The sequence below is a fragment of the Amia ocellicauda genome, chromosome 2 (assembly GCF_036373705.1).
Source record: "Amia ocellicauda isolate fAmiCal2 chromosome 2, fAmiCal2.hap1, whole genome shotgun sequence".
NCBI lineage: Eukaryota > Metazoa > Chordata > Actinopteri > Amiiformes > Amiidae > Amia > Amia ocellicauda.
In genome coordinates this window covers 11,875,186-11,898,553 of record NC_089851.1, presented here as the reverse complement: position 1 = coordinate 11,898,553, position 23,368 = coordinate 11,875,186, and the positions used below count along the sequence as shown (strand labels likewise).

General features: G+C 36.4%; 1 protein-coding gene across 6 annotated transcripts in view; it reads left to right on the top strand.

Moving 5' to 3' along the window:
* Nucleotides 1–23,368, top strand: part of l3mbtl4 (L3MBTL histone methyl-lysine binding protein 4) — a 94,630-nt gene that overhangs the window by 48,186 nt on the left and 23,076 nt on the right. For 5 of the 6 annotated variants that reach the window (XM_066718703.1, XM_066718694.1, XM_066718721.1 and 2 more), the window contains 3 exons: nucleotides 6,592–6,762; nucleotides 7,703–7,891; nucleotides 17,077–17,150. In XM_066718703.1, coding sequence (XP_066574800.1) covers nucleotides 6,592–6,762; nucleotides 7,703–7,891; nucleotides 17,077–17,150 — 434 coding nt within the window. The remainder of the gene's footprint in view (nucleotides 1–6,591; nucleotides 6,763–7,702; nucleotides 7,892–17,076; nucleotides 17,151–23,368) is intronic. The other variant, XM_066718712.1, reaches the window with a different exon arrangement.

Here is a 23,368-nt window from a genome sequence, read left to right as displayed (position 1 = left end):
TCTGAAAAAGTTGAGACAGTATAGAAAATACTAATAAATACAAAGAGGAGTGATTTGTAAATGTACTTTGACTTGTATTTAAACAAAAAACTTATAAAGACAAGGTATTTGATGTTTTACCTAATCAACTGCATAGTTTTTTGAAGGTAAACGTTTATTTTGAAATTGATGCATGCAACACGTTCCAAAAAAGTTGGGAGGGGCAATTTAGGACTAATAGTGATGTGACAAGTTGAAATAAGAAGGTGATGTGAAACAGGTGAGGCAATCGTGTAATCATAGTATATAAGGAGCCTCCAAAAAAGGCCTAGTCCTTCAAGAGCAAGGATGGGTCGAGGCTCGCCAATCTGCCAACAGATGCGTCCGCGAATAATCCAACACTTTGAGAACAACATTCCCCAAAGACAAATCGGATTTCACCTTCTCCAGTGCACAAAATACTTCAAAGATTCAAGGAATTCGGTTAAATCTTGTGCGTAAAGGGCAATGCCGAAAACCACTTCTGAATGCGTGTGATCTCTGATCCCTCAGACGTCACTGTTTAAAAACCGCCATGAGTTTGTAATGGATATCCTGGGAATACTTTGATAAATCTTTGTCAGTCAACACCATTCGCCTTCTTCTCTGGGCTCGGTCTCATCTGAGATGGACAGTAGCACAGTGGTATCGTGTTTTGTGGTCTGATGAGTCAACTTTTGTTTTTGGACAAAAAAGCCGTCGTGGACAAAAAAGGACCATCCAAGCTGTTATCAGCGTCAGGTCCAAAAGCCAGCGTCTGTCATGGTATGGGGGTGTGTCAGTGCCCATGGCATGGGTAACTTGCACATCTGTGAGGGCACCATTAATGCAGAAAGATACGTACACATTTTGGAGCAACATATGCTGCCATATGTCTTCTTTTCCAGGGACGTCCCTGCATTTTTCAGCAGGACAACGGCAAACCACATTCTGCCCAGATTACAAGCACATGGTTGCGTAAGCAGAGAGTGCGGGTGCAAGCATGGCCTGCCTGCAGTCTTGACCTGTCTCCAATTGAGAATGTGTGGCACATTATGAAGTGCAAAATAAGGCAACGAAGGCCCCATACAGTTGCTCAGCTGAAGGAATGCGTAATGGATGAATGGGGAAAACTTCCACTTGCTAAACTTAACCAACTGGTGTCTTCAGTACCCAAATGCTTAATAGGTGTTATTAAAAGAAAAGGTGATGTTACACAATGGTAAACAGTTGACTGTCCCAACTTTTTTGGAGGGTGTTACAGTCATCAGATTTGAAATGAGTGTATATTTTCAAAAATAAATTAAATTCTCAAAGTAAAACATCAAATAATGTCAATATAGTACAGGGTGAATTGAATTTTCAAATGACTTTTTTTTTTTTTTTTTTAGCATTTTCCATACTGTCCCAACATTTTCAGAATTGGGGTTGTATGTATATTCAATATTAACAGTGAAAGTTTCTTGTGACTCTGCATTATTCAAAGATATAAACATATTATGTATTTATTCATTTATGTTTCATACATATGTAGTATAACTCCAACAGACAATAAAGTACATTTTTTATTGCAGACATTATAGAAATTACCTGGTGTACAACTGAACTTCACTTCACCGCTGTTCCTTTAAATAAACTGAAGAAAAGGAAGCCATTACATATTTTGTCCGTCAAAAGCCCACATAACCATGTGATAACAAGGAAGCACTCTGTAGTTTCTGCACTTATGTAATTTTAAGGTGCAGTGGGCACACAAGATATGTTGCAGGATAAACATGCCCCAAAGCACATTTATTTATAGTTGCTCACTGGAAAAATCTTTAAATAAATTATATGGTTTCATGGTTCAGGTAGAATTTGTAATCCTTTCTCTCATGACTGGCTCTCCATTATTCTTAACTAATATTTATTCAGCTTGCATGATATAGAAACTGAAGTGTCATCACTTTTCTTTTTGAACAATTTCCGAGAGATACAATTTGCATACGCCATTCCAAATCTATTTTGAAACGATACTAAAACTGAAGGGTTACGTCAAAAAAAAAAAATGTAAAGTGAGATTTGCATTTTGTTATTATTATTTTGTTTTTGCGAAATGTATTATTTAAAAATGTTCTGCTATTGTGTGTTGGACAGGGCAAGGGTGTATCACTCTGTGGAAGGCCAGTATAAATTGATCTAGCCACACATTTTAATTAAGGGTATAAACACCTATAAGATACATCTTCTCAAGGCTTGTCTAAGATTAACTACAGTCATAAAGAAGTAGGATATTTGCTGCCAGCTGTTCATAAGCCTAATGTTTCAGGTTGTAAGTGTAAACACTTTATTTGCTACATTGTGTAAAGTAAATGTACACAATGTAAAGAAAACAACATTTTTTTACATGTATTTTCTGTTTTCATTTACATGTGAAAATGTGCTTTTCTTCTGAAAGCTGGTGCCTGTTTATTAATTTAAAGAGTAAATCTAATTTAATAGTTTGATATATTTTTTTATTAAATCAAATGGTGATACCTGCACAATTGTGCACACTTAAAGTAACAGAAATCCGGTAGTAAGGTAGTCCTCACTGGGGAATTGTCTTCTGTGCTCCTACTAGTTTGGATGGAGGTGCATAATGACAGATTACTAGGTATTCTTTCATTTGGCTCAGTAAGAAAATTGCATGTTTTTTACTCCACCTCAGTAAACACATGTGCCTATTCTCTATGATAGCTGCCAGATCAAAAGGAAAGTGATGTAGTAATGGTACCCATATATCTACTGTTCCTCAACCCCTTACTCCTGCAGTTCTCCTTTTCAGGAGCACTTTAAAGTTTCAGTTTACCTCTGTCTGACAGATGGTGATTTCTCTTTGTTTTATCAGAATACACTTTCTGGCAACAACTATACACGTTCTCATCAGTTTCAGCAGAACAACTAATATTTATTACTTTAGCTGACATATCCATTTTTATTTTTTTAAAACATTACAAAATAGAGTGCTTGGTCTAAATCAGCAGGAGTCCGTATTACATTTAGAACAGGTGGGTAAGATTTGAAACTTCACTGTATAAATAATAAAGAGTATGAATGTGATACTAAGCCTTGTATTGTACCTTCTTTATATTATGAACTAATACATGGAGCACAGTACTTTTAGCTTCATTAGGTTCCACCAGTCCCTTTTCCAAGATGTAAAGAGAGCATTAATCTAATCTATGTAAATCGGTTAAAGCCATTTGACTGCCATATTGCCTATTGGCATAGCCCCTGATTTATTGTAATTATCTGTCACCAGAGAAAGAACCAAATCCATTGATGAGGGTAGTTTAACCTGGAAGTGAGGTGTGAGATTGTGATGGTCAGTAATATGTGCTGAATTGCTGTTTTAGTTATTCTGAATTGCTGTTTTAGCTAAATTGAATTTGTAATGATTGATGCCTTGTACTTCACTGTATTTTTGCACTTATGTTGTAAGTCGCCCTGGATAAGGGCGTCTGCCAAGAAATAAAAAGAATAATAATAAAAATAATAATAATAAATACAGCTTCATTAAAAGTTACGTACAGCCACTTTACCTCAAAATTATTCATAATCTCTTTTACATGGGATTTAAATTGTAATGTGTATTAAAAAATAGTATTTTACTTCCACCCAAGGAAAATGCTGGGAAGTTGAAATGTAAAATTGTCTAATTTCTTTATCATATTTATTTCCATATTTGAAGTCCTCCCCATAACTTTTGACCGTCGGATATCTGAAAGATAACTAGATTGTAAAGCTACTTTACAAGATTAATGTGTTTTACAAAGAATAATGTTACAGTTCATTTGTCTGCAGTTATTTTGCCTTTTAGAGGTATTTAAAGATTTGACCCATTGTTTTATGTCTGAGTAATTCCAAAATGTAATTTAAATTTAAATGAAAACCATAAATGTGGAACTCTATTATTATTATTATGATTATTATACTCTGTTATTTCAAAGGAAGATACAAAACTACATTTTACTTTGCACAGTAAACTGATATAGGACAAGAATAAATTCACATTTTGATCCACCTGCTAATAGCAAATTAAAAACATGTTCTTAATATTAAATAACCTTGATAATTGTACAAGAAAGAAGCATCTGACAGTAAAATGAAGATGCCACTGAGTTCATATTTCATATAGTTTATAAAAAAAAATGTTTAAAAATACACTTTTTCATGAAGACATGTTTTATAAAGACATTTACATACATATTTCTTATGCATACTTTTAAAATTTATGTTTATCTCTGTTAGGCAGAGATATTTGTTTAAACAAAAACTAAAACTAGTTTGAGGTCAGGACTATACCACCACGCAGTATCACTTCAGTATGTGGACAATAAAGAGTTGTTTAAATATTATGTCAGGACATAGGTACATAAATGTAAATTAAACTCACAGGCTGTTTCAATGCATATGTCACTAACACCCTCATCTTTGGTTTATCGCCTCTCAAATGTAGAAAGCAAATGTCTTTTGGCATGCAGTATCCACACACATTGATGTAAACATTGATTAAGATTCATCATCTTTATTGGCTCCAAGAGATTCAGAGAGTAGCAGGATTATACATCCTGTCACTTTGCTAACAGCAGTCTCCCATGTCTTTCTGTCACCTATAAAAGAACAAAGGATTATTTAAAAGGCTGTAGTATATATTGAAATACAATTAAGAGAGGACCATTTATATTGTTTTATATTCCTAACCCTTTATTTTCAAACATGCTGAATACGATGCATCTTGTGGGAACAGAAACACTTTCTTTACAAAAAAATTTTGAACCAATGATGGAAAATGAGGAAGGGTTTATTGCATCAAGCCATTTATGAGCCTCCTAGATGTTTGCTTACAATTTGATCTTTAATGAACAGTTGAACAGATTGAACAAGTTGGTGATTGCAGTAGGGGATAATGGAGAGAATAAACCACATGTGTTGCAGCTTGTTTTAATGGGTTTAATTCACTCACAGAGTTCTATGAGACTATTCTTATTGCTACATTGATGTGTTTTATTGTATTATATATAATTGTAATGGCTCTATAAGAACTGAAAAAGTAAATTTCTCTATCTGAAAATGCATGTCTCATTTGATTTGTGATATTGACAGCCACTTTAAGGAGCCAAGAAAAATCAATATAACTAGTAATGGGCACAATGAATGAATGGCTTATAATGGAAAGTTTTGCTTTTTATTGTCCTGTATAGTGTTTAAGAAAGTGAATAGATTGTGTCTCAGACTATTCAATCTTGTTGATAAAGCAAGGGCAATATATACCTTTTATTTTGTGTGTATGTTTTGAAACCAGTTTAATATATATATATATATATATATATAGTACTGTGCAAAAGTTTTAGGCAGGTGTGAAGTAAGCATTCTTACTTTACAGTATTTTTTCACACCTGCCTAAAACTTTTGCACAGTATATATATATATGTCTCACACATTGGAATTTGGTGAATGTATTTTTCAAAAGTCTCAAACAAAATATTTTCCATTTCTGTAGGATTTCGAGGTGACCACCAGTCTATGTGTAAATACACCGAACAGCCATAACATTATGACCACTGACAGGTGAAGTGAATAACACTGATAATCTCGTTATCATGGCACCTGTCAGTGGGTGGGATATATTAGGCAGCAAGTGAACATTTTGTCCTCAAAGTTGATGTGTTAGAAGCAGGAAAAATGAGCAAGTGTAAGGATCTGAGCGACTTTGACAAGGGCCAAATTGTGATGGCTAGACGACTGGGTCAGAGCATCTCCAAAACTGCAGCTCTTGTGGGGTGTTCCCAGTCTGCAGTGGTCAGTACCTATCAAAAGTGGTCCAAGGAATGAAAAGTGGTGAACTGGCGACAGGGTCGTGGGCGGCCAAGGCTCATTGATGCACATGGGGAGCGAAGGCTGGCCCGTGTGGTCCGATCCAACAGACGAGCTACTGTAGCTCAAATTGCTGAAAAAGTGAATGCTGGTTCTGATAGAAAGGTGTCAGAACACACAGTGCATCGCAGTTTGTTGCGTATGGGGCTGCGTAGCCGCAGACCAGTCAGGGTGCCCATGCTGACCCCTGTCCACTGCCGAAAGCGCCTACAATGGGCACGTGAACATCAGAACTGGACCACGGAGCAATGGAAGAAGGTGGCCTGGTCTGATGAATCACGAGTTCAAGGTGTTGACTTGGCCTCCAAATTCCCCAGATCTCAATCCAATTGAGCATCTGTGGGATGTGCTGGACAAACAAGTCCGATCCATGGAGGCCCCACCTCGCAACTTACAGGACTTAAAGGATCTGCTGCTAACGTCTTGGTGCCAGATACCACAGCACACCTTCAGAGGTCTAGTGGAGTCCATGCCTCGTCGAGTCAGGGCTGTTTTGGCGGCAAAAGGGGGACCTACACAATATTAGGCAGGAGGTCATAATGTTATGGCTGATCGGTGTATATTTAAGTAGGCACTCAAAAACATGTTATATAATGTAGTGCGTGTGTTTTATTCATGCAAAGTCAACTTTCAAGTGGCGTTTCCACACTGATTTGCTGATGAATACACTGTGTTTTCTCTTCTTTTGGTAAACAGTGCCTTCGGCTGTCCTTATTCTGAGATTAACATGAAGAAGGAGGTGACGCTTCAGGACCGCCTTGGAGGAGAGAAACAAATTACCTTCGTCCCTGTACATTTCGCTCCAAAAACAAAGCGTCTGTGCTCTGCGGATGAGCACGAAAAGCCAGAGGAATATATGGAAACTAGGTAAGAGTGGAAGCTCATTAAGTTCTTTTAACTCAGCAATCTGTGAATAAACTTATCTACTTTTGGTTTTAGGCTTTTGTTTCTGATTTGGGTTTTAGCATCTGATACAAGAGCAGTTAAAATTTGAAATTGCCTTGTTTTACTTTGTTTTCAATGTATCGCTCCCAGTAAGAAGCGCCTCCTGGTAAAACTAGACCTATAAATACAATAAGTATCTATTTTATCAAGTCTATAAATGTCACTTACAGTGACCTACAGAGCTTTATACCTCATGTGAGTATCCAGGGTATGTCAACATTTAAGCAGTGGTTTGAAACAGCAAGCTGTTTAAAATGAATACCATATTTGGGCATATTAAGAACAGGGAATTAAACACTTGAAGATTCATGCTCTCAATAAAGTCCTGAGGATCTACCTCAGGTACAAACACAATCCAGATCTGTAAACTGCAATGCAAACAATTTGCGCATAACAGTAATTACAACATCCTTTTAGGGAAGTTGTCAACTGTATGTGAGTTCAAATAAAACCGTTTATGTCTGCTGTATCTCTGGATCACATGGAGAGTCAATCATTTTGATTAAAAAAAACACCATACACACACACACACACAGTACATAGGTAACTGTCATGACCCAATTACTTTAATGCTTTCAAAATTAAGTTAACAGAAATTCCATAAACATGCAATAATTAATTTAATTTCAGTATTTAAAGCTATCTATTAAACCTTATATCGTTATCTAGGTGAACATGTAACTACCTATATTTACCTATATTATATTTTCTCAGCATTCTTAAATGTCAGATGTTTTTTTAAATGTTTAGTGATATGTAATAATAGCAATACTAACATACGTTTTATTTAAAAATTATACCATTTGTTGTTGTGTTGGTTAACTACATTGATCAACCTAACTGTATTGTTATTTTAATCCAGTTCCTCTGAAATGACAAACAGGTGCTCGCTGACAGGGTATGAAGGCTCAGGTCGTTTAAGAGGACGGTACGCCTCTCATCAGCGGCACACCGGATATCAGCTGGTCAAGAGAGAGCACAGTGACGATCCTCCTGCTCAGGGAAACAAACCATTCACTCCTGCTGTCAAAAAGGCCAAGCTTCAAAGCAGGTACGCAACAGTCCACACATTAAACACTGCTTGACCTGAAATAAGGGTGTTAAAGACCTTGCATGTCCCCTGAAGAAGCAGCTTGTCTGTCTTGGTTATGGCCAATGCTTACATCTTACTCCAGAAATAGAGCCTTCTGTAAGGAAATTGCCCAGTTATTTTTGACAAGATCAGGAAGTCGAATGTCAGCTTCTCGATAGCTTATGTTTTTCGGCTATGAAGAACAACTTGTAACATGTAAGGGTCGAGATTTTACTGACAAATAATATTTTGTGTCTCGTTTTTACCTTTTTTCTTGTTAATATATATTTGCCCACATTTACAAGTAGACACTGGGCTCCTCTCTTAAAATGCTCTATGTAAATAATTACTTACCATAGAAGTGCCATTGCCTCATATTTGGCATAGTGGTTATTCCTTAAGAAAACAGACGACTAAGATTTAGGATCACAGACAGTCTGTGCTCTTCAAATCAGTGCCAAGTTTAGCCCTGTAATCTCTCTCTATCAGGTTCAGCACCTACTACCACTACTGTTTAATCCACAATGAGCTCATTGTTATAGGAAGCATGAGAGCCCTTTAAAAAGTATTTTCATCCCAAGCACCACAAGCTGTTCTGTGTCTTGTCTTCACATGCAGATGCTGCAGAATATCTCGTTCATGTTTCCTTAAAGATCTATAAACCTTTGTGGAAATGAAGTCCTGGGTGTTAAAGAGCAGCCTCTCAGCAGATGAAAACTCCTTTGATTTCTATTTATCTGACTGGAAATTTAATTACCTAGCATTTGACAAGGATCAATAAAGGATTTCACAACTGCTGCTCAATGAAGTGAATGTGTTAATAGCGAACTATATAATGTGTATCTAAAAGACACAGAGGCACTTTTCTTGGTTTCAGAGAAAATGTTAGAAGGTGGTTAAGAATGTTGTGTTACTAAATCTATTTTTTTATAAATGGGCACGACAAACCAGATTTAGCTTTACACCTGCTTAATTTATAGAAAAATGTTCTTGCTTAGGTGTATTGTTTATTTCAATTCATGAGTTGACCCATGCATGTTTTACATTGACAATTCATTGTTCACTTTGAGCTCATCAAGCAGCAACCCATGTAGCCTATTTCAAGGAAGCCTTTCTCTCCACAGGCTACATTTACAGCTTTGATCTGTACCTATACAAGTGTTTGAGACAGGGAAATGTCAAACTCCAAGCTTTTAGAACTCCCTGGAGGTTTTTTACCTTCGTTTGGCTGTAAAATTGATGCAAGCTTACTGATCCAGATAGACTTAAGGACGCCCCATTATAAAAGAGCCAGTGCATTAGAAATGTATTTGGAATGACTGGAATCTTAAACATTTGCCATTTACTCAGCAAGTAATTGGTCTTAAAGTTTTGTATATATGTAAAATACCTGTAACATCAATATCTTTTAGGTAGTAAATTCTTGGTTACAAAGAACACCTTTCCTCTGATGTGAGCTCAGAGATTCCTCTTAGGGAAAAGGTGCCAGATTCCCAGGTTGAAATTTCTTCAAGTATTTCATTATGGATCAAATGTAAAGTGTTACCTTGATGTGTATTTGACATTCAGTATAGGGTTGAACAGAAGTAATGCCTAATATTAAAACTTGAAGCCATAATTCAGCTCAGTCGCTCAAGAGTATCATCAAAACACGCCTTAGGGCACAGCAGGTCACAAACCCCTGAACAAAAATGACGTTTAAAAAGACAATGAATCAGGTATGAATTATTTATGCTACTCTTTGGATCGAGTTGCTAAAAATACATGTTATGTAAAAATGGCATAGCTTGATGCTAAAGATACTTAATTTACTAGTGTAGACTGCACATACATATACCGAGTACTTATATAATATAAATAAATAGATTAATTAACTAACACAAAATTATAGAGATTGTTGTAAACAGATTGATATTTAACTTTTAATGCAGTTTATGCTATATTAATAGTAAATATGCATAACTATAGATAATTATATATCTATTATTATTATTATTATTATGTTTTTTTTTGTTTGTTTTTGGTAAAATTACATTATATTAAATACTATTTAAAATGCAATGGTTGAATCCATAGACTGTTAACCTCAAAATAAAACTGAAACAATATTGTTTTATCTTGATTGATGATTGCTCAGAACTCTTAGTTGCTCATGTGACCTTGTACCAGGAAATACAAAATATTTAACATATAAGCATAAATATCATAGCAATGTGCACTTCACAAGGAAAATCTGAATGCTGTGGAAACTCTATGAGCTAGTTTGGATGTGTTTGGAAATATAATTTGCTAATATTTAACTAACAACCATTATATGAATGCTTCAGGAAGGAAACATTGACTTTCACATTTAGAAATAATTTGCAAATAATCTCCCGCAATCATACTAAGTTATCCTTGGGTTTCATTAGACCTAAAATACTTTCTACATTACCATGTAATTCTCTTCTGCTAATATTTAATGTTTTGTTTTTTTCTCGATGATGATCCATTAAGTGTTATCTGTGTGGGTGGATTTGTTTAGTCCATTGAGTGTTTTGTACAGCCTTCTGTATATTCAAGATTATCCAACATTTTACATAAAAAAATAATATGAAAAACACCATAAAAAATGAATGATTGACATTACAAAAACATGGAAAATGTATTAACCATCAAAAAAGAAAATGCAATAAAGGACTTTTGTTTTGTATTTTCCTGCAAGTATTTTGCATAAAAATATTCTACCCTTGTCAGCAATCATAGCTACATAGAATGTGTCACACAACTTAAGTAGTGTACTGCTGTGTATTGTTGTCTATTCAGTAACGATTGAATTTAGGTTCTCATATTGGGAAAGAAACAACCTTAACCCACATGTCAATGGTCTGAGGATGTTACACGAATTAAATGGTATATAGCAATCAATGGAAAGCTTTCGAAACACTCACTGAGTGGGCACTGAACCATAAGAAATCTTTGTAAAGACCAATGGAGAAGTGTGTTGTGCACAGATGAAATAATGGTTGAACTATTAACCACCAAACGTTAAATCATGAAACTAAAACCAGATTGACAAAATGTGGCATTATTTGTAAGGCTTTAACAACATATTACAGGCCTAAATCGTCCCTATCTTATTTCTTGTGGGAGATTTAAATGTGTGAAAACTGGAAGTCTTGCACTTTAGTCTTTAGTTTAAAGGATTCTTCACAGCAATATTTATTGAATGATTGCCTCATGTTAATCTGTTCTTCTGTGTGGCTAACACATAAGTACTTGCTTACCCAGAACATTGTTAGCTGATTTTAATATTCACTTCAAACATAAATAAAGACCTGTGATTGCTTTGTTGGTTGACCTTCATCATGGCTTTGTGTGCTGCTTCCTGGCAGCCTTGTTTTCATAATATAATCTCTATACTTTGGGCAGGATTGAATCAAACCTGTTTGCATTGGGAGTCGCTCGCAGAAGCATAAGTGGCATGTCTGCGAATGGAAATCGCGCTGCTAAACTATCACGGTATTAAATCTAACCTGATTTGCACCGCAAAACGACCTTCTTGCAGCTCCTTTCTTGCACAACACGAGAGAATAAAACACAACTTTCACACAGCCGCTACTACAACACTACACCACTGTACTTTCATGTTTAGTTAGATGCTACTTTCTTCATATTTTTATGTAAATCCCATGATGTAGTTATGTACTTTGCTATTAGCGGCTGTTTAAAGTTGTATTTAATTCCACTCAACAATACAATGGGAGTGGACCCATTTTTACTGTATTAAATCAAGAAAATAACTGCGAGAAAACAACCAGAAAATGCAGGTCCTCTACTTTTAGACAACTTCAAAGTTGTCTGAAGCCTCTCGCGGTTAAGGCACAGTGGAAATGCCTGTCTGGCACAGGTTTGTGCAGGCACAGCTCTGGGTTTATTCACAGCCTCCGTGGCTCTGTGTGTTCAGTGGAAATAACTGATTATTGCTACAGTAACTGCAATACAGGTGTAAAGTGCGGATAACAAATTAGATGTTGTGCCCAACATCCACACAAATGAAATGTTGCCTATTGTTCGTGCACAGAGAGAAAATATGTTATTGAATGTCATTTTATATTATGTTTTGTACAGTAATGTGTCAGTGTTCGTTTCGGTTATGTCTTTTACCTATCTGTTCGTGACTTGTTTAATTCACTCGTTCATTTATTCTGCACTTGCATTTGTTTGTTTTTCTGTAACCTCTTTTATGTCTTAAAAATTGTTTCCTTCTTAACGCATCTTTCGGTGGAGTAGTGCCTAGTACTATTGAGTAAATATTCATACTCTCATACTCTCAACACCATCATGTATATTCAGCCTATATCATATATAAGGGGGATGTTTCCATGCATGATACATTTGGCATTAGCTTAAAGTTTTACAAGAAATATAAAAGGTGGGATGTTCCTTTCAATTTTAAAATGAGAAAATACACTCAGCAGTGAGAAACAGCTTATTCCAGATGGGTATATCCAACAGAAGGGCAAATTTAATGCTGGCCAGTATCTGTTTATATTAGGTTAGCATACATATTCTTGTTAAAATATATCGGCATTACAGCAGTTCTCAAGCTGCGCATTCACTGTTGTCACATTCAGATACAGCCTAGAAATCTGTGTAAGTGTACTTACTTACAGTGTATCTGTACCCTAGAACCACGTGCAGTAACACACTCACCATGGATTCAATGTGTATTCTGATATATGTATTTTGTAACCGAAGTTCAGATCAGGTTTTCAATAATTCATGCATCTCTCTCTCTGCATCGACACTGCCGTCAAAGTGACTGTAGCATAAATATAATATTTACCCAAATAGGTAGAGCATGGAGACGTCTGGATGATATTTATGGAATATTGCTACAGTCATATATGGATGCGTAACTTACAAGCCAACACATACAGTGTATGAGGTTTGTGCACTGCACATTGGGGGGATTAAATGAATAAATAAATACATGATTAAATAACCAGGCAAGTTTGCACAACGTAGCCGATACATTTAGGATTGGAAAAAATATATAATCTTAGTTCTTATTTTACTATCTGAACAGATAATCTTGTAGGGATGGTCAACGTTTTGCCTTTATCCCAGGCACAGTATACAAAGTGGAAGTGATAACTATACATTGACACACACACAGTACATGAAGCAGGCTCGTGGGTGGTCGGATCCCACACAAACACAGAGACACACACATATTACAAGGTATACGGTGTAACAGGGCTCATTCGGTATATAATGAGCACGTTACAAAGTGATGTAACCCCTCAGTAAAAGTAGTATAGTGTTAAACCTCCCGAGGTGGGAGACCCGGTATTTTGATATAGAGGGCTTAACACTGTACTGCGCTGTAGCCGCTGCAGGAGGGGCGCTGGTGGTGGGCGGTTCGAATCCCGGGCAGGGAGATCCGACTTCAGACGGCTACAACTGTAAAGAGTATTTATGTATGGAAATGCAATTTAGACAATGGTACAAGTGTAAATATATCTGTGTAACACGATCATATATTAAACATGTATGTGTAAACATTGAACACTACATATTCATTACATATTTTGTCAGTGTGCACAGTGCACACATTCTTTGGAGAGAGATGGCGAGTGCGCAGGTGTGCTGCACCGCAGGGTCCACCTTGAGACACCGAGCGTAAAGTTTGTTATTGCCTTTTACAGTAGATGGCATCGAGTGATATTAAAATTATGTACTGTGTACTAATGTACACATCACTGTTCAGTTTCAAGTGATGATGATACAAATTGCAATAGACATTTATATCACAACACCGTGTCCAGCAGTGGTGTATATACGAAGTCTAGGCTTGTAGATTTGTGTCAGCGGAGAGATTAATGCTGTGGATTTACAGCACGAAGTGCCAGATCGCTGTGTTTCTGTGCTTAATTGACTGATCGCGGCTTCTCGTAGGCCCGTCCTGCTCTTCCGCCCCCAGTTTCACTTCCATTTCAGACACTGTGATTGGCTCGCGGTGCCTCTCGCACTGCTCGCCTATTTTGGAAGCCAAGATTCTGCAAGATTCCCTCCTGCAACTATTACACAACTGTTCGCGTTCGCACCTTGCGAACATTTATTATTTAAACCTGCCCTTTGTCTTACTAAGAAATTCCTGGTTGTGCATGCCACAGAGCATGATAGGATGTTAATTGCTTAATTGTATCATGCAGGACACCTCTTTGGAGGCATCTGCATTCGTTATGTTCCTCCACTATTGTTTATTTAGGTTTTTCCTTTAATTTGTCACCCGTCTGTGTGTGTGTGTGTGTGTGTGTGTGTGTATATATATACATATATATACATATATATACATATATATATATATATATATATATATATATATATATATATATATATATATATATATATATATATATATAGATATATACATACATAGATATATATATATAGATATATACATATACATAGATATATATATACATATACACTCACCTAAAGGATTATTAGGAACACCTGTTCAATTTCTCATTAATGCAATTATCTAACCAACCAATCACATGGCAGTTGCTTCAATGCATTTAGGGGTGTGGTCCTGGTCAAGACAATCTCCTGAACTCCAAACTGAATGTCTGAATGGGAAAGAAAGGTGATTTAAGCAATTTTGAGCATGGCATGGTTGTTGGTGCCAGACGGGCCGGTCTGAGTATTTCACAATCTGCTCAGTTACTGGGATTATCACGCACAACCATTTCTAGGGTTTACAAAGAATGGTGTGAAAAGGGAAAAACATCCAGTATGCTGCAGTCCTGTGGGCGAAAATGCCTTGTTGATGCTAGAGGTCAGAGGAGAATGGCCCGACTGATTCAAGCTGATAGAAGAGCAACTTTGACTGAAATAACCACTCGTTACAACCGAGGTATGCAGCAAAGCATTTGTGAAGCCACAACACGTACAACCTTGAGGCGGATGGGTTACAACAGCAGAAGACCCCACCGGGTACCACTCATCTCCACTACAAATAGGAAAAAGAGGCTACAATTTGCACAAGCTCACCAAAATTGGACAGTTGAAGACTGGAAAAATGTTGCCTGGTCTGATGAGTCTTGATTTCTGTTGAGACATTCAGATGGTAGAGTCAGAATTTGGCGTAAACAGAATGAGAACATGGATCCATCATGCCTTGTTACCACTGTGCGGGCTGGTGGTGGTGGTGTAATGGTGTGGGGGATGTTTTCTTGGCACACTTTAGGCCCCTTAGTGCCAATTGGGCATCGTTTAAATGCCACGGCCTACCTGAGCATTGTTTCTGACCATGTCCATCCCTTTATGACCACCATGTACCCATCCTCTGATGGCTACTTCCAGCAGGATAATGCACCATGTCACAAAGGTCGAATCATTTCAAATTGGTTTCTTGAACATGACAATCAGTTCACTGTACTAAACTGGCCCCCACAGTCACCAGATCTCAACCCAATAGAGCATCTTTGGGATGTGGTGGAACGGGAGCTTCGTGCCCTGGATGTGCATCCCACAAATCTCCATCAACTGCAAGATGCTATCCTATCAATATGGGCCAACATTTCTAAAGAATGCTTTCAGCACCTTATTGAATCAATGCCACGTAGAATTAAGGCAGTTCTGAAGGCGAAAGTGGGTCAAACACAGTATTAGTATGGTGTTCCTAATAATACTTTAGGTGAGTGTATATAGATATATATATAGATATATAGATATATAGATATACACCGATCAGCCATAGCATTAATACCACTGACAGGTGAAGTGAATAACACTGATAATCTCGTTATCATGGCACCTGTCAGTGGGTGGGATATATTAGGCAGCAAGTGAACATTTTGTCCTCAAAGTTGATGTGTTAGAAGCAGGGAAAATGGGCAAGCGTAAGGATCTGAGCGACTTTGACAAGGGCCAAATTGTGATGGCTAGACAACTGGGTCAGAGCATCTCCAAAACTGCAGCTCTTGTGGGGTGTTCCCGGTCTGCAGTGGTCAGTACCTATCAAAAGTGGTCCAAGGAAGGAAAAGCGGTGAACCGGCGACAGGGTCATGGGCGGCCAAGGCTCATTAATGCACATGGAGAGCGAAGGCTGGCTCGTGTGGTCCGATCCAACAGATGAGCTACTGAAGCTCAAATTGCTGAAAAAGTTCATGCTGGTCCTGATAGAAAGGTGTCAGAACACACAGTGCATCGCAATTTGTTGCGTATGGGGCTGTGTAGCCACAGACTAGTCAGGGTGCCCATGCTGACCCCTGTCCACTGCCGAAAGCGCCTACAATGGGCACGTGAGCATCAGAACTGGACCACGGAGTAATGGAAGAAGGTGGCCTGGTCTGATGAATCACGAGTTCAAGGTGTTGACTTGGCCTCCAAATTCCCCAGATCTCAATCCAATCGAGCATCTTGGTGTCAGATACCACAGCACACCTTCAGAGGTCTAGTGGAGTCCATGCCTCGACGGGTCAGGGCTGTTTTGGTGGCAAAAGGGGGACCTACACAATATTAGGCAGGTGGTCATAATGTTATGGCTGATCGGTGTATATATTTATATATACAGCTCTGGAAAAAATTAAGACGCCACTGCAAATTTATAAGTTAGTATAAGGTATGTGTTTGGGTAACATTAACATTTTTGTTTTATTCTATAAATTACTGACAACATTTCTCCCAAATTCCAAATTAAAATATAAATGGAATGGAATGGCTGCCATACATGTAGAGATGCTGATTTAAGAAAAATGTGTAGTGGTCTCTCAATTTTGCCTTTGGCTTCTCTTATTAGAAGGATAAAGTATTTGATCTTCCTTATCGCAACTCTGACAGATATAGTTGGCAACATGTAATTACATAGGATATTACTGTTTTTAACAAAAAATACAGGAATGGATATTTTAAAGAGGAGGTATTTGGACATGCTGTGGCTCCTGGTGTTAGATCTTTGTAGCATGAAATATGATTCGCATTACCCATGTTTTCTTTATGGATTTAGATAATACACTGTCTTTTTATATTTTCTTAAATTTAACATCTAATTTGTCTTCTGCTTCTGTGTTGTTTATCCCATTCTGTGCAGTCGAATTATGGCTGCTATAGTGATTTAGTTCCAGTTCACATGATAATCGGGCTGTATCTTTTTTCTTCTGTTTTCTCAGGCTTGCTCAGTCAACGAAATATCTGAAAATCAAAGATGAGGAAGAAGATATTGACCTGCACAGTTTGTTCAGAGGTAATGGATTCTGTAGTTGTAATTTGCTACTATAATTCCTTTGATTCGACTGCTATGAATAAAATAATAAAATATGAATAACATGTTGATGAAAGCGGCATCTTTAGGTGTAAAATTATTTAGATTTTTTTAAACATTGCAGAAGCATTGTCTCACTCTGCCTCTTCCCTCTGGAGAATGTGAACTGTTATCATAATTGAAAAGCAGTGAGTCATGCAAATTTCCTTAAATGGTTCGCAGTGTCTTGAGACTTTTATCATGTATTGGCCCAGACATCTTTAAAATAACTCTGACATGATTAGATTCTTACTTCATAATTGTGTTGTAGTCTTTTAATAATCTAACATTTCAGCTAGGGATCCTCATATGCCCATGTGTTTTTTTTTTTTATCAGGTACTTTTGCAAAACGCATTCAGTCCTTCATACTAAAATGTGTCTATTGTAGTTCATTTAGGCAAATAAAGGACCTATATAAAAAAGTCTATATCATTTTAGATTTTTTGAGGTAGATAGACACAAAAAAGTTGTATCTACATGTCAGAAACCGATTACCAGTTGTGGGTTTTATATATTTTTTTTGCCTTTGGCTTCTCTTATTAGAAGGATAAAGTCTTTGATCTTCCTTATCTTTTTTATTATTCTTTATCTTTATCTTTATTAATTCATAAAAATGTATTTGTGCAAAACACAGTGTATACAAAAGCAGTGCAGCCATTAATCTGATATTTTCTTATTACAATTTAAAAAATGAAAGATACCACATAAAGTATTAAGGGATTCTTTATAATTAAGTATGGAATCCTTACACAGATTATTTCAGATAATTCTAAATACTTTTATTTACTGTACTGTGATGCTATGGGCAACACATATTCCTCAGACAAGCAAAGTAGTGAGTAATGAGGTTTAAATTAAATATTTATAGCAGGTATCTCTGATTATCCTATGATTGATTAATCAATGAGTGTTTTGTGGGGGACCTTTTCATCAACTTAATCCTGTCTTCCTGTGAGAGTTCATTTCTAGCAAAAACCTATATTTTTGTGAAGTTGTGCTGTGTTCCCAAACAAACAAGCATCATAAAAAAGAGAACTGTTACCATTGCGGGCTCTGTGCATTTGTTAACAATTCACCCAAGTGAAAAACTAATTTTAGCACTGTGCCTCAAACAATCACCTCAGAATGCGAGGCTGATAAGAAGGAACGAAGGAGAAAGAGGTGTGATGACAAAACATATTACTTACATTCTGAAGGCAGTCCTCAAGGAAGAAACTGGCTTCACAAACCATGACAACCTTGCATTTCACTGTCTTGTCGATAATTCTTTTTTCTGGGCCGGGGATCTGCTTTATGCAATTGATTTGTATTTTCTTCTTTGTAGGTTACATAACTGTGGTCATGTTGTGTTGCATTTCTTTAATGATGTTTTGTTGTTGTTGTTAGAGACCATCATTATAAATGAAAGTTGATATTATGGGCTTGAATCGCCCATTAACAGTTAGAGTGATCGATCAATGACATCAATGCATATTACAGCAGCTGTATGTGATAAATATATCCACAGTTCACAGTAGTTCCAAGTGTATATATAGTAAATAAGAAAACGTGCAATATGTGTTTTATTTCAAGCTTCCCTGTATGTGCCAACATGTTACTTACTATATCAGTCCAGCAGCTTTGAAAAAAAATATCGTTTTTAAATATCTGGCTTAGCTGTTCTTTACACACACATCCCGAGAAATATTTTAATGTCATGAATATTCATCCATGCCATATCTATTTTGCCAGAGCAACACAACTTGCTACCGTATGTTGAATCATCAAGAATGTGAAGAAATTCTCATGTTCTTCCAACTGCAGTGAAAACAGATGGGCAAGATTAGTGCCTAGCTTGAAAAGAAGCATTCTGGTCAATGTAATTCATTCTTCAGTGTAGAGTGCAAGAAAACCATCTGGCCTGTAGTATTCATGTCGTATAAAAAAAGCTCAGAATCACTAGGAAAAATAATTCTGCAGAAAGCGAGACTTTACTTGCTGATAAAGATTACACTGTTGACGTCTTAACAAAAATATATAAATACGGAAATGACCACACAAGGCAGTCATCAATACAGGTTCTGGCCTTCATTAATACGTTTGTTTCGGCTCACAAGTAATAATTGTGGTGTGTGTGTGTTTAATTTAGTTTTAAATAGATGAGTAATTAAAAGTTATCTGTTAAATTAATTATTGAATAATAAAAAAAATTAAAATCCTCTACCATAGTGTGGCAGTAACAGTTTTTCTGCGTATAATCTGTCTGTTACCATAGCAGCCAAACGGAGATTTCTTGCCAGTACACCAGCAACAGTAATCTGCCTGTAACTAGGGCAAAACAACAGTGCTCACCTTTCCATAAAAAACCAGGTCTTCATCGGTTGCTATGGAAGCGTATTAGTCATGTGCTGCATGTTATTTATGAAATACTCGCTGCTTCTTTCTTTAGTTAGCAAGAATATAAAATAAGCAGAATATTTTCTTTATACCTCAACCATCCTCTTAACATGCAGAATGTTGATTCATAATGAATGTGTCAGATTATGTTGACTCGATGTAAATGAAAACAAATTGCAACAGACTTGCGACACATCTTCGTCTTCAGTAGTCTAGTGACTTTTTTTTCTTTCTTTCTTTCTTTTTCTTTCATGCTTAGAAGACGTCATAGTTAAATATAGGTTACATGTTTGTTTGAAAAATCAGTAATTACAAAAATATATATTATCTCAGAGCAAGCCTCTTTGGGACAACTGGAATCTTTGTCTAGTTTTTAAATAATTAAATAATAATGGCATTGAAAACTAAAAATATAGGCGATCAGTTAACAATTAAACAATCTTGAATTTGCCCATGCATGTTGTTTTGTTTTCCTACATAGATGGTAATTATATGTTTTTGTGTGCTTGTGCATGGATGTGATGTTGTATACTGTAGTATAATAATTTTTTTGTGATATTAGTATTTTAATTACATCGTCCTTACAATGTTTCCTGTTCCCTGTTGTTATACTTTTATTTTTGTTTTAATATGTATAATAATTATTGATACTTTGCCCATTTACCCTATTATTGGTCTGGATAAGTGGAGTATGTAGATAGACTGGGCAAAATTAGGTGCTTGGAGACTTATTAACATCTGAGAGTTGGGGAATTTGGGTATATTGTAATTCATTTTTCATGAATATACTTCTGTATTGATGAGTTTCACTGTGTATATCTATAAATGTGTATTTGTTTAGGGGGTTTGGCTCTATCAGCCCACATCTTGTAGTCTAGGCTTTGACCACTTTGTCACTATTTCTATTACATGGATTCACTAAGAACACCATTATAATGAATAATGACATTCACCCTTTTTTATTAATTATTTTATTAAAGTATTTGCAGGAGGTGCAAAGTGGTAGAGTTTATGGTGATTCTGTACACAGATTTAGTTATTTAAAATGAAGTTGGTGCTTCTTTTGAAGGAAAACTGATATTTTGCATAATGCAGTGGGCAGGAGTGTTATTTGCTGTTTATTTATTTTTATATAAAAATGGCAGTTTGATTAACTGAACAATGCTAATTATTTAAAAGTATACACTTTCAATTTGATTTAGTGCCAGCTTTAGTAAACTGAGATTCCGTGCTTTAGACAGAACCACAGAAGACTTTTTTTTTCGAAGACAGTGTCATAGAAATCTGTCTTAGAAGAAAAAAAACATGAAAAAAATAAGTGAAATGTAAAACATATTTATAGTCACTGTCTGCAGACACTGCAAAACAGAACATAATGAAAGCATAAGGAGCGAAGGAAAAGTCATTAGTTTCAAATCTGAAATAATGCAATTCGAAAAACACTTTCAAATGGTTTCTGTGCGACGTAGGAGGGTTTGAAATGCCATAAGTGCCATACAATTGTGTTCCCTATCATTCCTCTGCGCTGCTGTGTTTATTTACAGCCATCCTCTTGCTTCACAATATTTACTGTTGTGAGCATGGCTGATGGCTGATGGACGTTTACTGCTTATAAACGTTACCACATTATTAGAGGTGCCAAAAGTGTGACGCATCCAAATGTCTTTAATTACACATATAAATATTCTGATATGATGTCATTTTCTAAAGAAAGATTCTTAAAGCAGTATGTTTGTTTTTCCATGAACTAATATACCTATGTTGCTTTCTATAGATTAAAAGTGAGTATTGTCGAGGAATAAAATAGTCAGCTGATACGTATATCTTGCTAATATAGAATGTGCAAAAAAGGTTCATGCAGTTACAGAAAAAAAAATTGAACAGCTCTGGAAAATCATCCACAGACCTCCTTTCACTGGAAAGCTTTTATTGAACGGAAAGATTAGAAGCTCTTGCCAGGAGGCAACATCACTTACAGTACATCCTAGCAGGTTGAGTGTTTCACTTGACAAAAAGCCACAATGCTTCCATGTTTCTAGCTGTATACATCTGAACCGCACACTGGCACCCTGCAGTCTCCTTAGGGTAGATTTCTGGACCAGTGCATGTATTAATATGTATACCAATATGTCCCATGACAATTCAATCAGACACTTTTCTCTGAAACAAATAGGAATTATGAGACGTTGATAGTTGTGAAATGCATTATAAAAAGTATCGGTAGTTTATAAAGTTGAATCCCCTGAAAACCAAAAATCCACTGACCACCATTTTTCTACAGATAACAAATAAAATGACAAGCATATTTTCTTAAATAGACATGGTTCTGCTGTAGGAAACACAGCATTCACAAATTACCTACTGTATTTGGGCTACTGTAATGTTTTTTCTTTGTGTTCAGGCTGAATATTGAGCTTAAAAATGTAGCATCATATCTATATTTGGGAGTTAAGTCGGTTCCCTCACCAAAAATGTTCTTTCTCAAAGTGGATTATCATGGGGTGTCCTGTTTCTTATATATGCTACAATAATGGTGACATCTTTCTACTTATGGATTCTAAGCAACATTAATCAAAGCTTTTGCTTGGTAATTTGTGAGTTACCTAAGGGCTCTCTCTTACAAGTAGAAAAATAGAACACATTTTTTAAACTCACTTACTTCTGATGCGTTACTTGGCAATTTAATGGGTATGATTGATCAGGGGGTTAATGATGGTATCTGTTATGAATTATCACTGATAAAACTGGGTTAGCAAGTTCCAATAATATGTCTCACAATATTACACACTGTGGCATTAGTCTTGCCTACTGATGATATTTTTGGAAATATTTATACAAATGTCAGCCTAATAAAGCAGTATGTTCAGCCTGTTAATTAAGCTGGGGTTGCTGAGAGAGAGAGAGAGAGAGAGAGAGAGAGAGAGAGAAAATATTCAGGTCTTCAGTAGCAGTGAATGAAAAAGTACATTACGGGTTGCAGCTGCTTTCAGATCTTCATAATGTATTCAGCTTCCCTTTTCTTCAAATGACCCCTGTATCTATTGAATGGATTCAGAAAAGAGGTGTAAGGTCTTTGTGATATTCCTATTCACTCATCCCTCTGGCAAATTGCAACAGAGAGAGGAAAGCAAGGGCATTAAACAAGAATCCATGATGTTAACTTAATTTAAAAACTCTGACGCAACAAATACCATTACAATAACATAACCTTGATGTGAAAGGAACTCATTTTGAAAAACTGAAGTGCAGCATACACACTGCAAAATGTTGTCATACATTTAAGGCTTTTCCAGGTCTTTCTGTGTCTTTGATGTATAAAGGATGGTTACCAAAGAAGACCATGTAGAGAAGGTAAATAGTGCCACAGTGACAGCAATGTTCAACAGTCTGGATTTGGAATAACAACCTTGCCAGCTGAGAGGAATGATTCATTTGAAAAACAGGGCCATTAGCCAATTGGACTGAATTCATTTTAATCATTTTGTTTGTCTGATGAGAAAGATTTCTAAGTTGGCTCTATTTAGGATGGGATCAAATCTAAACAGGTCCAATGAGTGATGCCAGCTCTGTGATAGAGGATCCTTGCTTCTAAATATTGCTGATTCCACATCAGATTTAACTTTGGAACTCAAAAATGGGTGCAGGTTTGGTTTTCATCAAGAAATTGGATTTCCAAGATTTTAGGCTATTATTACAGAGCTGATATTGATGTTTCCCAAATTCAAATGTGCTTTACTGGCATTATGACTGCGCAGGCTTTGCCAGAGCTGCTACACTGTCACAC